We start from the raw sequence: 15,587 nt of genomic DNA on the forward strand, positions 1-15,587 counted from the left end.
AATAAACCACTGGTAGCCAAAGGAAAGCAGATATCTTGGGGGTGACTATAATAAAATTATCCTACAACTTCCTTGCCTTATGGCTGCAGCATTAGCATACGCAACTCTGAACTGTCTGTGTGAACCTTTGCGCTCTCCTACGAGTCCAAGGGATTCAGGAACATGCCTAAGGGGGATGGGTAAAGGAAAAAACCCACTTTGTGCCTTTTGTGACACGTGTGTTAGACAAATAAAGTTATATTGGACAGATGTGTGGATTTTTTTCAGCTGTGCTGATGTGCCTTTACTGATACTCATTTATTTTGAATAGAAAGAAAGCTCATTTGACTTGTTACTTCATATAGAGACATCAACCACAATGTTTTGTACTAGTTATAATTTTTATAAATTTCAAACAAAGTGTGGTTCTACACAGGTCAGAATGGCCTAATTACAGAAAGTTCATTTGCACACTTTTTTCTTGTAATAAATTCATACATTCTGTCTTGACTGGAAAAAAAGGACAGGTAATTCTGTGCTCTTTCCCTGTCTGATTATCTCTCATCAGTCACGATATACAAATACATCATTATCAACACCATGGAAAATATGTAAGAAAAACAAACTGTACCAATTCTCAGCTGGGGAGAGGAAGTCTTAGCAGCTATTTCAGCTCCAGCTGCAAGAAGAAATACACAATTTCTTGTGTATTTGGCTCTTTTTTCTTATTATTTTTATATATTTCTAATCTCATATATATATTTGAAGTCAGGCTTTGAGTGTTTTTGGAAAGGAAGCGCATGGCCTTTCTCATACCCAATCCTGTTTGAAATCTCAGAGTCTAAGAAAATTATGGATAATAAATGGCTTTTCATCACATACACAACCAGAATATAAGACACGCACAGCTTTGTTGTCGCTGGCAAGAAAAGCCAGTGTTCAGATGTGGTTTGGCCGCAGCCGTTTACGATCCAGACAATGACCATTGGTCTGATTCTCCACCCACTGGGGTTAGACGTGAGAGAAGGAGAGGATCAGGCCTGGTTTACTAGCAAAAGCAAGACTTGCATACCATGTCAACTGCCTGTCTATCTGTTTGTCATTACCGCCAGTGAGGAAGGAGTCTGTTGCCCAACCACACCCAGCTGAGCAGAGGGCAGAGTTTTGAGGATGTGAAGTTTCTGCAAGTTTCACAGAAGCTGACAGCAGGGCAGAGGGGTGAGATCTAAGTCAAAACCTCAGCCTGGAGGGCAGGTCTCGCTAGTCCGGACCCAGCGGGAACAGCCAGGCAGCTGGCACGGACTCGCTGGTCAAGCAGCGAGGGCACAATGCTCAACCACGAGTGCTGCTACAGCATAGATTTACCTTGGACCTTGTCTCTTCTACAACTGAAACTTAGTGGCAACCATTACTTTTAAATTACTTTCTGGTCACTATATCATCTCCAAACAACACTGAAATGAAATCCATATTTGGAAACTATGATTTTTGGGCCCATCTACCTGAAAATGATGGTGTCAAAGACCTACATACAGAATAAGTATACCTTAATGTACTCATTAGTCTTGCTGGACTTTACCAAATCTTATTCTAGACTGTACATGGAGAGTCATTCCCTTAATTATCACCTTGCTTGACAGAAATACACTGATTAAAAGACTATCCTGTCTACTATTAAAAAAAAAAAATCAAACCCCGTTTTGTCTCCTCAGCAAAGCCAGAAGGTTACTTCTTGTTGGCTGCTGTCAGACTTGTCAGCTGCCTGATCTGTCATTGAACTTCATTCTTTAAAAAAGCAAACCCAGCAGCGTGGCACTGTCTCACTTCCATTGGCACCAGAGGCATCAACCAGGCAAAGGGCCCCGGTTACTCCCCAGCAGCAGCTGCAATGGTGGCGGTATGGTCTGCGTTTGGAACGTGGAGACAGAAACAGGCAGCTGCCTTTGGCTCGGCAGCACTGCAGGAAGGTTAAAGACACAACTAATGGTTGTGGGGTCCCTGCTCAGGTTCAGTAGTGTCCGAGGATAGCTGTGATACAGCCAGCTCCCAAAGACCGCTGAGACCAGAGTGCTGTGCCACTGCTGCACGCAGCCACAAGGCAGTGAGTTATTTGCCATCCTCAGGGCATTCATGGTGCAGGAGTGACTCAAACTTTGGTCCAACAGGATAAAACATGAGATTTGGAAAAAAAAAAAATTGTTTTCAAAAGCACAGTAGGGAGGAGAATTGTTATAATCCAGCCTATACCTTTGCAGTTGTCATGACGAGATGGTGAGCTGGGAGAAAGGAGACACTTCTGCAGCAATCCTCTTCCCTGCTCCAGCTCTAGACTGCCCCACAGGATGCCACCACTGGCACTCATGGAGGGCACAGTGGGACATATGGGGCTGAATGCTTTGCTCTCCCCTGGAGGGTCCCCGATTTTTGCATACATGCTAAAATTTAGCATCAGAATTTGACATGTGGGAAATCCAATAGCTCCCATTTTACAGGAAGCTATCGAGGCACCAGGGGATATAGGACTAGCACACTGTCACCCTGCACACAGCAGAGGTAGGAAATGGACTGGCAATACCTGATTTTCCATCTTCAGTTCAGAGTCTTCCCACTGCCATTTCACCGTTAGAATGAGATTCCTCCAGAGAAACTCCAAAGTGCAGGTTTGCGTCTTTCCACCTGTCAGCAATGTCACAAATCCTAGCTTTGGCAGTTTCATATACCCAGGGTAACCCTTCCCTATCTCTCTCTCTCTCTCTCACACACACACACTCACAAGCTTACTATATTTATTAATGTGCAATCAAAGCTCCCTACCCCTTTCCTCTCCTATGCTTAGGGCAGGGGTAGACAGAAGCACTGTTATCAGGCTGTGCAAAAATTACTGAAAGTAATACAGAAACCAAAATGAACTCATTTTAGGGAGAGGATAAAATAATTGCACTACAAGAAAACATTACTGCATATTTCTTTGGGGGACTGAAAGGAATCAGTTCTTCCCTCAAGATGCTCATAACTACAGTAGGCAACAGGATTCAGGTTCCTGAGAGCCTATGTGTCATTTTTAAGGTAAATGACCAGCACAAACCAGACAAGCTCTTATCTCCGTAGGACAAAATTAGCTTCCAAAAAGGTACAGAAGGTCCTCTAGTTATGAATGGAAAACACCAGAAATCACAGAGTTTAGATACTGAGGGTTAGAAGAACCATGGGAATTAACCACCACAGTGCAACTCACAATTAACAAATAAGCCGTCACAGGCAAACAAAATCTGAATAAGCCTCTACCCACTCCAAGGGTTTTTCTTGAATGGGACTATCTACCTGCTTCACAGCTATCCTGACTCACACGCTAAGATATTTGCAATGCCAGCTGCCACTGGGACACAAGGAAAAACATTCTGGTCCCTACAAAGACGATAGCAGAAATGATACAGACTCCTACTATTTTGCTCGGAGGCTCAATTGCTAAAGAGCAGGTTTTGGTTTTGCTTCATCTCCATTTTTAGTGCTTTTGTCCCCTTTGTTATTTACATAGAGCACCACTAGTCTCAGGGTTAAACAAAAAATCCCTAATAGTGAAAGCCAATCACTCACTCTTGAGCTTCTAGGGTCATTTTTACCAGGCTGATCTTTGCCTGTTTGCAACCCTTAGTCAATACTTATCTTTACTAAAGTATTAGCAGCTTTTGTGGGACCTAAGACCCGATTACCATCAAAATGCCTTCATGCCTTAACAGCTGCTCTGAATGAGCTAATGGCTTGTATAGGAATAATAACATCTGTAATCACTTTATATTATACATTACATCCTGATGTGGCAGAGATTTGGTACAGTCCTTTAATCAAATGTCCTGGAAAGAAGTATTTAACAACAACACTTTATCCACTCGTTGGAGCATCTAATGCTCACTGCTTATTTGCAATGCTTAAGTATATTCCAAATGGGGGATGAAATGTATCTACTCCATAGCCCAGCACACAAAGGAAGCATGCAGTCTACTCAAACATATGACATAAATGGCATTCAATTGAATTCTCGGCACCAAATGCAAAGGATTGTGATCCAGCAACCACAGACTGCAGAGGGGGCAGAGGAATGACTTATATTGTAAAAAGAGTTCAAAATGTTCTTTGTCACAGTAGCTGTCACACGTCTTTGCTTCCCTGCTAAGCCCTGCACCTCCACCGCATAGCCAGGAGTTGCCATCTGCATCATCCCAACATAATGCTGTATGCAGCAGGTCATTCACTGTGCCGTTGCAAAAGTAGTCACGTCATTGCTGCACGAAGCCTCTCTGATGGTCTAAGTCAGAAGTTTCCTTTCCACAGCCACCCTAAAATGGGATGTTTTTGGTGTTGACCATCAGCAAAAAGGGCACATTTGTGATGTATCAGCTGGAATTAAGGAGGACGGGGAAGGCACAGCCAGAGGCAAGCAAATGGAAAAACCTCCAGGCGACCCCATGGTAGAGCAAGAACTCGTAACCATGCATGTGTCCCTCTGCAGTAACTCGGTGTCAAGCAAAGTTGCCAAAAGGTGCGTGCATAGTAACTCTCCAGCTCTGCTGTCGACCTAATTTAGGCCACATCTTCTGAAACAGTGTGATAATCAATGCGAGAAGCATTTTTCTCCTCTAATACTGAAGGTGGGTTTCGATGCTTTCTGGATGTTTAATGCTCCTTTCAAGTCTGTTTTTCCCAGCTTGCCAGGTGGACAGCACAGTTCTCATCTCTTCATGCTGATAAAGTTTTAGTGAATTATGAACCTCAGAGCTTGTGAGAAAGGCAACTTTGATGCAGTGTCCACCCAAAATAAACAGAGATGGATGGGGTCCTGAGGAAGGCTGGTCCTGCTGTTCAGCTGCCAGCCCTCTGTTCTGCTGGGAAGCTTTTGGCCACCTCACTCTCCTTGGTGTCTGACTCTACTGAGGCCGTACTGCAGGAATCGTTGTACATGTCTGAAAAGGAGGACATGGGCATTGTCACTACAATACATCTAAAGGATTTCCCATCTACAGTCTTGAGGTTCATTGTTAAAAGCCTGAAATAAAATAGAAAATAAATAATCACAATTCTACTGCTCTCCTAATTCCTTCACTAAAGGCAAGGGAGGCTCTTTTGGCATGTAACTAACTGTAATGTGTGTGGCTTTATTTTTCTTTTGAAGCATTAGACATGCCAAAGAAATGAGAGCCGTAGTTAGGCACTGAGGGTGAAGACAGAACTGACCTGCTGTGGAGGTGAACGAGCAGTAATTACAAAACTCCCTTTAAACCACAGCAAAGAATCCTGGTTAACTTTCAAAAAGGTTCTTCTCCACTTTAACAAACTGACAAAAAAAAAAAAATCAGAAGAAACTGGTAACTCAGAATAAAATGCTGGTAGCTCTCTATTGCAGGTCCCCAGGGAATGGCTGTGCCAGATTTTGCTTTCTTCTGTTACCAGAAGAAAATCAGGACACATTTTGGTAAATTATATTTAAGGATGGGCAAAAATTAATCTAAAATTGTAAACCTTTGATCTGCAGAGTTGCTGAGATTCAGCTTTTCCAGTGCAACCTGTTTGGGTGTTAGGTCAGAACCAAAGCTGAAGAAAGCATGACTAATGCTGATTTGGCTGAAATCTCACCAGAGCAGCCCTTCGTCCAGTCTTTGGAGCCAGCAGTGAAATATGATGAAAGCAATAATGTTTCATGAAATTTTAATGTTTTCAAACCTAGACCAGAACCACAGCCCTGATGCTGATCTAAATCCAAACACTACCCGTGTCAGGATGAAAGCTATCCTGCAGTTACGACACACGCTGCCATATGACACACTTGGGCTAGCTGTAAAGTAGCCAGCCTGGGTACTGGTAGCCACAGGAGTTTGGTGTGAGATTCAAGTTCTGCCCAGGAAGGGGAAAACAATTAAACCGTGCCAAGGTAAGCTGCTGTGCCTAACTAGCTCTGACACCCAGGGCACCAAATTTCGGGCTAGCTCAGCTGCGTCACCAGAGACTGCAGCACAGGCATACACTCAGGCCGAGTACTTTAATACAGAAAGTGCACTGTTTTTCACATCCTTTCTTATCACATCCTTTTTCAGTATGAAAAAAAAAAAAAATGACAGTAACACATTTTCTCTATTACCTGCATTGCTGTTCTTAATTATGTTGTTACTGTCCCCCTCTGCTGGCTGCAATATACTGGAAGGAACCCAGTCGCTTTTCTCGGAGACCAGTTTCTTCACTAACCTGAAATTCAGAGAACAGGCAGTGAATTTCCCTACATTCCCTTTCCCTGGGTTGTGTTTCTTAGAGGTGCATGTTGGGCAGCTATTTCCTAAACTAAGGAAGAAGGCAGAGGACCCAGGGCAGTCCTACGCAGGACCTCCCACGTAGCCGGTGACTACGTTTCAGCAGTCTCAGATGGTGACCCAGTATCCCAGATCAAGCTCACTTGCAAGCAGACTGTGTGACAAGGAAGCAGTGGCCTTGACCTGCGTTTGAGACCCTGGGCCAAATTCAGAGCTGAAGAAGATGAATCTTTCATATTGCCCATCCCCCTTGCTGTAAATACCATCCAGGGCGGATGGGTTTAGTTCACTTCCCACCTGCTTCACCCTATGGGACTTGCTCCCGTCTCAGCTGCATGACAGTTCTGAGTGAAGGGTCTGACTGCACAGGCAATTCAAGGAGATCAGATCTTCTCCCTCCAAATTACCCATGGAAGGAGAATTCACATACCCGGCCAGGTCTGTTCCTAACACTTACTTGTCAGCAAGAGAGAATAAATACACCGAAACGTAAGTGAGCTCAAGGGGGCCAGATTCATTCCACTTTGTCAATCACGTCTTATATCTAAGCCTTTGGGGCTAAAAATGCTCTCTGGTTCACTGCTGCAGCTCAGTGGAAGGCACGGGGATTTTATTGATGTATCCTATGGGAGGGTGCTGCCTTTGACAGTTGTCCTTCTGGCTAGAAGGTGTCAAAAGCCCAAATATTCCCCTCCCTTTCCTTTATGCAAACTTCTGTTCTCTTAAGCCTCATGTCACAAGCATTTAGGATGAAAGCCAACCAGGTGGAATTAACCAAAGCTGCTTGGTGTTCATGCCTCCCACTGCCTCTTTCACATTGTGGTCAATGGGGTGAGTGGATTTGGATTGATTTTGAAGAGGCTTTGACATTCTTCTGAATATTTTCCATCTTTTCCAGGAGGTTATGGCTGTTCAACCTGTCAAATTCTGCCTCTCTGCTGTACTTACCATTGACCGTTCTCTCCTTCCTGCACAAACTGCACTAAATCTCCATCCTCGAGTGTAAGAGAATCCGGGAAACAGCTGTCAAAACTGCCTTCCACCCGAAAAAGATTGGTCCCCTAAAATGAATGAGACAATGCACCAGAAATACAGTCACTATGGATGAAAGAACACTGTGCAAGAGAGAGTGAGTTTAGTTAATACTGAATTAGGCATTTCAAGCTGGCAGAGATTTCTTCTGCAGGGAATTGTGTCACTTTTTATTCCTTTTATCATGCCCAGGTTAAATATTATTCAAACTTAGGACAGAACTGTGCTGTGCATTCAGGCTTTAGAATTAACCGGCCAGCCATTATTCTGATACAGAAATTGGGTTTGTGACACCAGGTTAAGTTATCTGGAAAAGACTAAAATTACTTTTTTAAAGGCTCAGAGTTTTCCCTCACTTTTGTAACAGGTAAAGCTACAGCTTACAAGTAAGGGTGACTTTTTATGGTCCTGATCCTGATCAACAAAATAGTCTTGGAATAATCTCCCAACACCCCAGATCAAATTCCCATCTTCTGTATTCCCACACATCCATGAATTTAAGGCTGGTATGAGCCCAAACTTTGCAGGTTAAATAGCGATTAGAGGAGAGGAGGTTGCACTGGGAAAGGGCAGCGTAATTTGAAAAAGGAATTACATTGTTAGGGTTGGTCTCTTCCTCCAAGTCAGAAGAGTTGGAGAGTTCATCTGTACTGGAGGGGATGGCTTCGAAATCTTCAAATGTGTCTAGAGATGGCATTTGCCTGCTGGGCCAACCTTTTCAAAGGACATAAAACAAAAAAAGTTAGCTAACAGTCATTAGCCTCTTTCAGGCTCAGTCTTTTAAAAATAAATGTCACAGGTTCACTTCCCACTATTCCACTTACTGAATTGCTTGTACCATTTTACAGCTTGTTCCCTGATTTTGCCATAAAAATTACGTTGCAGCCATTATTCTGTCTCTAAAAACCTGTACCACTTGCTGTCATTTGTGGGAGGGCAGGTTGTGTGGCCACAGTGCATGCCCACCAATACCTTGAGTGTTTAGCATTGCTAAACCTCTTCAGTTCAGGAGGTACAAAAAGCAAGGACCAGGAATATTTCTGCGGAGCGAGTGCTGTAGCAAAAGATAACTTTTGCTGACTTTCAGATTTTCAGAATTTTGCAGACTTTTCTGATTTTCAGAAAGCCATGCTCATTCAGTTTCCAGCTTACCTCCACATGTTTATCTATAAATTGAAGTCCAAAGCCATTGAATTTTGGTTGACTTCTTATCTCCATCTCACCCCAAGGTGATATTACCACCTGAGCAACTTACAAGACTATACCCTGGAGCAGGCTGGAAGTGCAGGGAAGGGACAGAGTAAACAAGAAGGCACAAAGACAACCAGACCTTGGTGATAGGTAGAGAAGATCTCATTAATATTTCTGCTGTTAACAGTCTTATTGCATGATTTGCACCCAAAACCACCCCAGCCCAGTGGAAGTGACTTAATGAGAGATTTCCAGCCCAAGCACAGCAGCCAGTCTCTGTACCTACAGAGGCATGCCCAGAGGATGTGTCCTGAGGGAAATTCAGGCTGAGCCTTAGAAGACCTGCCTGCCTGAGGCTCCCATGATGGAAGAGTAACTCAGCCTCTTTGTACAGATGGCAATCATGATCCACACTTTCCTTCACACTTGATGCCTGTCCCTTTTCTGACAGGGATGACTACAGTCAAGCTAGGAGGAAACAGACCTTGCACGGAGACAGATGCTCATGCAGTGGGATTATACATAACCCAGCACCCACAACCCACAGCAAAACCTGGCCTGAGACAATACAAAACCCAAGCCAGGCAGTTCAGGCAGTAAACAGAAAAGCGATCTGATCTGAGAGAAATAGGTTTATTAATCGATTTATTTAGTCTGTCCCCATGCACGTCCTCCCTGCTACAGGCACTGGTTGGTGCAACATGTGGTCATGCAGCTCTGCAGCACCTTCTCCTCCCTCCCGTTACATAGGGGCTGTAGCTGCCCCGACCACTGCAATTCAGTCACAAGAGAGACAATGACCTCCTTCCACCAGGGCAGCATCCCCAGTTATAACCCTACAGGTATGGTTAGGTCATCCTACTTTTCAAGGTGTAAACTACCCTCTGAAGTGGCATTCATGTGCTGGGTTGTGAGTGTCCCTGCCAAGGTCTATACCAATGGAGTTTTGAGACCGAAGAGACAATTTCAATTACAGACCATGCAGCATATAGAACTGGACCCCATATTCTGTATCAGTTGAATCACACCAGCAAAATACTAGCAACTCTCTAAATGTACAAGAATACATTGATGCTAATTGGCTTTAAACTGCTATAGCAATTTTAGTTCAAGTTCACAGGCTGGGCTACAAACACCAGAAGAAAAAGATATCCCTCTTCCCACTTAGACAAAGCTTCAGTGACCTTTTGTCACTGTCGTTTGTGGAAAGCATCCAAGGCAGAAACCTGAACAGCAAGGATTCCTTACAAATACATGCATCAGCCCTCCTCTTCCATACAAATTGCTATTCTAATTTCAGAGACTAAGAAATAGCCTAAGTTTTATGTGCTTAATTCAAGCTATAAATTAACACAGATCAAATTCTGAGCTCTCTGACATCAATTAAAAGAATTGTTTCCAGCTGTGCCTGACCCACAGAAAACCAGAATCTGGGACATTGTTTCTATACCTGCTAGTGATCCAAGCTTGTTCTTTTATTGCTTTCACGGCAAATAACGTTCATTAAAAGAGAAAAATCTCTTTAAGTTAAAGAGAGTAAATATTATCATAAATTTATATTACACTCTCAAATTGAGATGATAAATGTTTTAATTTTGTTTACCTGTCTGTGAAGCAGATCTAGGTACAGGTCTCGTGGTGGAACTGGTATTACATTTAGTCTGGGCCAATATGGTGTTCTCAAAAGCATCTGTGACAGGAAGTACAATTTTGTGTCTTCAAAGTGAAACAGCGACCAGACAACCAGTACGAAGTGAATTCCTGTATCACCTCTGTAACTGGTAGTCTCTTTAACAAACAGGTGGACTGGGGTCCAACAGTTATAAAAAAGGAGACACATGACCAGCACAAATGAGTGAAAAGACAGCAGCATTCCACAGAAAAACTGTAAGTCTGAGAAGGACAGAGAACAGCCAAATGAATCAAACAGAAATATTGATGTTAATTAAGGAAAATGATTGCTGGGTGAACAGTGCAGTGTTCTATTTCACTACAGCTTCCTTACACATTTTTAACATATTTTCCTTGCAGCGTTTCAAATCATTCTGTAGGTGAGGGTATATGATTTTGATGCCCATCCATACAGCAATGAAAGGGGACCAGGGAGGGTCTTCTTCTCCGCCAGAAATGAATGATCTCACTCTTGATGAATGCAATGCAATTTTGTGGGGGATGTTTTCATCTAAGTAAATCAAATCCTTTGTGTTAACTCTGTCGGAGCTCTGGCAATAGCAGCAGTATCTTCTGGTAAAGGAATGACAATGATGTTCATTGTTTCCTACTTAAAGAAACTCAGTCTGGTGAGGAATGTTGTGCAGTAGGACCATGTTTTTAACTAGTGAGGATCAACTCAGCTCTATCCTATGGATAGTACTTGCACCTTGAAATACCCCCTGCCTCTGCAGCCACATCGTTTGCTGAGCTCAGAAGTATCTGTCATTGAGGAAAGTGAGGTAGAAACACCACAGTTTGGAAAACTGATGCTGGGTACCAGGATGATTCCAAACTTAGTGCCAGGGGTCACTGGCAAGAGGAAATATTCTGCAAACAGCAAAACCACTATTTCCTCTGCTGCCTCTGAACTGTTTCTTCCAACCTCTGTGTTCCAGTGTGCTCTTCTACTGGAAGCCACACAGGAGAGAGCTCCGATATGTCACCAATTCCATCACTGACCTGGCCACTTGCCCTTTCTACCAAGGTTTTCTACAGAGCAACACAATCCTAACAAAAGATTCCTCAGCTTACATCTCTCTCCTCCCTGTCCTGCAACAAGGGTACCCAACTGCTTGTGCCCCACAAGGCAACAGGCTCTGGCAAATCCTCTTGTAAAGGGAAAAGCTGACAACGGAAGCTGGTGATCTTCCAGTGGCTGGGGAATAACTTCCCAGTTTAACTCTTTGGTATTGTTTATTAAACAGTAATTGATGAATCTGCTGCAACAAATAGGTGGAAATTCTGCTTGGCTGAAATGAAACACTGCACCTTAAATGGATATTAATGCACAGCCTAGCCTCTTCTGTAGTCTTCATGCACATGGCTCCTGCTCCTCTTATTAGGTACAGACACTAACAAGGGAAGAGGGATGCAAGCGGCCAGACTGCAGGTGAGGGTGAAAAGTAGCCCCTTGGCTCCCTGCTGCTGCACTCTACCGAGTGAGGTAGAAGCCAGGCAGAAAATCCAGATTCAGATCACAGTCTAGAGTATTACTTCCCAAAACTGGTAGAGAATTGGGGTTTTAATTTAGGCCCACCCCTAGGTGAAAGTTGGTAAATATAACATGAGCGCAGGGGACAGGCAAGGGGGTGACAAGCTGTGTTTATCAGAGTTAAACAGATAAACTGACACCAAACCCCTAATGGACTCCAGTGTCGTCTGCCAGCAGTGATGAGATGTGAATTCAGTTAATAATATCAAAAGATTGCCAAACAGATTTTCATGCAGGATGGAAATACTCATACCTTCAAACCCCAGGGGAGTTGGGTCACTCTTTATTTCATGTCTCTTGACTTTAACTGCAGGAACAAGGGGACCTGTGTGAAGTTTGCAGAGTCACAAGGCTGTAAATATTGTTAAAGGAGAAACTTGCTTTCCCATTACCTGGAAACACTACCTGCCTAATACTTTCCATTTCACCCAGAAAAATGACCAACCCCTAAATTATAAGTGGTGAAGATAAACACTTCTGTGATGTGGATAGGAAACAGGTGCCTTTTTGCAAAAGACCTTAAGACATAGTAAATGTATCTGCTTCCAATCAGGTTTCACGGATGGTTTCTCTCATGCTTGTGCAGGAGATGGCACTAATGCAGGTAGACTCACAATCTCAGCTTTCTACCCATAAGGCTGGCAGGGAAGAGCCCACAAAAGCCAACACTTCTGCCCCACAGAAGTGGAGGGCATCCGTCACAGGTCCGTGTACAGTGCTTCTCCTGTGTCCTGACTCCACATGTGGAGGACCGGTAACGTGGCAGAGCTGAACTGTTAGCAGTGAGGATCAGTACACAGCAGTATGTAGTAGCCTTGAATGAGATGATCCAAACACCCTGGCTAGATCTGCATTTGGCTAATGCTGAGACAAGACTCAGGCTTCAGTTCTTTTGTCATCTGAAATATTTTCTTAAAACAGATGCTGTAAATGCAACACTTAATTGAAAAGCACTGATTTTGTTTTCTAGCTTTTAAAATCATTACAAAAGTAGTTTTCTCAGCATTTCAAAACATTGCCAATGGTCTTGTGGTGGACAGGATCCTAGGATAGGATTTTTTTATATGAAACTGTAACAAATTTTGAATTTCATTGTAATTCACACATGTTCTTTTCAATAAACCACACTAAAGAGCAACCCTTGGTTGCCCATTCTCCTTCTATACATGTGCTTCTTTCTGTTCCCCAGCTTAGGAAATCGGCATTAGGAAACAATTCAGTCTTCCCATAACCTAGTAACTGATCATGTATTTCTGAAGCTGTTGCCAAGGACAGAAAGGTATAAGAACCTCTTCTCCTGTGCTATGCCCATCATTCCCATGTAGTGATGTTGTAGTGTTATGGTCTAAAGAGGTTGGCAAAGAAACATTGTAGGTAGGGGTAATATCACATCCTTCCTCTGCCAATAAACCCCACCACACTCCCATTTCATGACACCCTGGAAGTAGGTTGTTTCAGATACGTGTTGCTTCATTGCACAGTCAAGGATACGGTTCATATCCTTCACAACTATTTAGAACGCACTACATCAAGTACTGTGCAACCTTCTTCCTGACAAATATATAGCAAAGGTTTTTATACAAATTAATTCAGCCATTTTTCTTTCTATTTTGGTTTGTGAATTGCCCCGCAAATCTTAAACTTGCAAATCAGTTCCTCCACTTCATTCCAGGAACTGCCAAAAGACAATATATTCAGAATTCGAGGTAAGACCATATGTTCTGTTTTCAAAAGTAACTCTAACGTGTAGGCATAGGTGCCTACAATCCTACTGATTTTCAACACAACCAGCTTGCCCAAACGCATGGGTTGCTTTTGAGTTTAAGTGTAGGCACTAGTTGCTTTTGAGTTTAAGTGTAGGCACTAGTGCAATAACTTAAAGTAAATTTTGTAAAAGTGCCTTTTCTCAAAATAATTACAGCTCAAAAATAAAACTTTCATAAGTTCCCACACAAACTGCATAGAGTTCAGTGCATTCTGGGCACCTAGCTCCCTTACACATGTCTGAAAATTTCCTTGCAATCATAATTTCTAATCAAAACTGTGATTATGCTAAATATTTTTAAAACTGGTATCTATTGCTACTCCATTTTTAGCTTGATTTCAGGCTTTCTTGCCATCTGATGTCTGCTACACAATGAGGAGATTCTCTCCTTCTTGAAAGCAAAAATCCTAAACGGCTTTAAGGAAATGGAGAAATAATTTCTACTGAATTTCAATTAATCCAAACCAGGGAGAAATTGGAAACCTAGCCCCACATCAGCCAAAAATTAATCCAGTTTCCATGGAAACCAGCACCACTCTTTGAAGCCTATTATGGAGAAATTCAGAAGAGTCATTATATATGCTGGCAGGACACCTTGATATACATTCAAAATGTCTTGGCCTGCCTCCCTGCAGGTGTTACACTGGTCCTGACTCTTCTTCTACTGGAACCTCCTGCATTTATAAAAATTGAGCCTGATGTACTCACTCTGTGAACAGCATTTGGCAGTAAATGTATCAGTCAGCAGGAAGGGAGAAGGGTAGCTAAGCAAGCAGCATGACGGTACCTTTGGTCACAGCAGAAGCATTAACTGTGGTGCTGATGGAGGAGGCTAGGGAAAAGCGACGGGTAACTTCTCTTTCCTTAGATTCTGGATCTGGGAGAATAGACAGATGCAATGCAGGGCAGGATTAGAGGTTAATAAGCACTGAGGGTGAAAGATGTCCAAAGCAAAGCAGCAGCTGGAAAAGGGTAAATAAAAGGTAGGTTGCTCCTCTAAAACAGCCAGGAAAAATACCCTCAGCAAAGCGAATGGGAAAGAAAAGAGTTTATACGAACATATTTTTTCAAAGCAATTCCAATTGCACCAATTTTAATACTTCAGAAGGGAGACTTATGCCAATTAATATTTTAGCAGCCAACTAGCCTAAGTACAGCTACAAAACACAGAGATGAGCATGATGGTTAGAATGGTGTGTGTGTCTACAGATGAGGTTTGGATTATTTTAGACACTGAACTGCTTATTCTGTGATGACTGACCTGAAATACACTGAAAAACAAACATGAATGGCTTGGAGTTCACAATTGTCATTTTTAGAAGTTAACTGTGTGAATGCCTGAAAACGTTCTCTGAGCCTCCATCCTTACTGGTACAAATCAGCTTGGAGAAAGTGAAGACAACAGAGGTTTTTTAGGCAAACAGAGTCAGATAGGATCCTGCCTTTTCTCAAAGTCTGCTCAGGAATGAAGACACAACTTCCTCAGATTTCACTGTACGATGTGAGTAGCATTTTTGACTCAAAATATTTCATAAACAGATCAGAGGTATAAATGGACTAACTGTATGCTAGCTTCAGAGAGCGCATGATTGTTTCAAAACACATCAAGGTCATTACGCAGCTCTTAAGAGATTGTGCCTACACATCTACAAGCACATCAATACACTTCTTGCACCTACCAACTACAGCAGCACCACTTGGGAGGAAATGTTGCTTGCTTACAAATATTTGAGCATTAACTTTTTAGTCTCTTCTGCCGAAAACACTCTAAGCACATGTGCTGCGTTACTCAAGTGAGTATTTCCATTGAGACATGAGTAAGGCTGTTCATATGCTTCATATCTCAGTTTCAGGTAAGATACTTGAACACTTAATGCTACCAGGACACAACCTCTGTTGAAAATGGTATTAGAAATGGCTTTAAATATTCTGTTGAAGGTTTTCACATTTGTCAAAAACTATTTGTGATTTTCAAAAATATCAGAGACATATTTATGTAAAAATTAAATAGTTGTTTCAATTTTCACTGGAAAATTTCCTGGGATAGGTGAAGAGTTATTTCACACTGTCCTGGGTTTGGCTGGGATGGAGTTAATTTTCTTCCTAGTAGCTGGTACAG

The 15,587-nt window shown here is 42.6% G+C and overlaps 1 protein-coding gene across 1 annotated transcript in view; it reads right to left on the reverse strand.

Annotated features, from left to right (window-relative positions):
* Positions 1–4,836: 4,836 nt before the first annotated feature.
* MCF2L2 (MCF.2 cell line derived transforming sequence-like 2) overlaps positions 4,837–15,587 on the reverse strand; it is a 173,640-nt gene continuing 162,889 nt past the window's right edge. Inside the window, exons 28-34 of the mRNA XM_009288057.1 lie at positions 14,256–14,345; positions 11,957–12,028; positions 10,102–10,188; positions 7,903–8,021; positions 7,224–7,336; positions 6,110–6,213; positions 4,837–4,937 (exon numbers count right to left, since the gene is read on the reverse strand). Of these exons, the coding sequence (XP_009286332.1) occupies positions 4,837–4,937; positions 6,110–6,213; positions 7,224–7,336; positions 7,903–8,021; positions 10,102–10,188; positions 11,957–12,028; positions 14,256–14,345 (686 nt within the window). The remainder of the gene's footprint in view (positions 4,938–6,109; positions 6,214–7,223; positions 7,337–7,902; positions 8,022–10,101; positions 10,189–11,956; positions 12,029–14,255; positions 14,346–15,587) is intronic.

This window comes from Aptenodytes forsteri, unplaced genomic scaffold (assembly GCF_000699145.1).
Source record: "Aptenodytes forsteri isolate BGI_AS27 unplaced genomic scaffold, ASM69914v1 Scaffold72, whole genome shotgun sequence".
Classification (NCBI taxonomy): Eukaryota; Metazoa; Chordata; class Aves; order Sphenisciformes; family Spheniscidae; genus Aptenodytes; species Aptenodytes forsteri.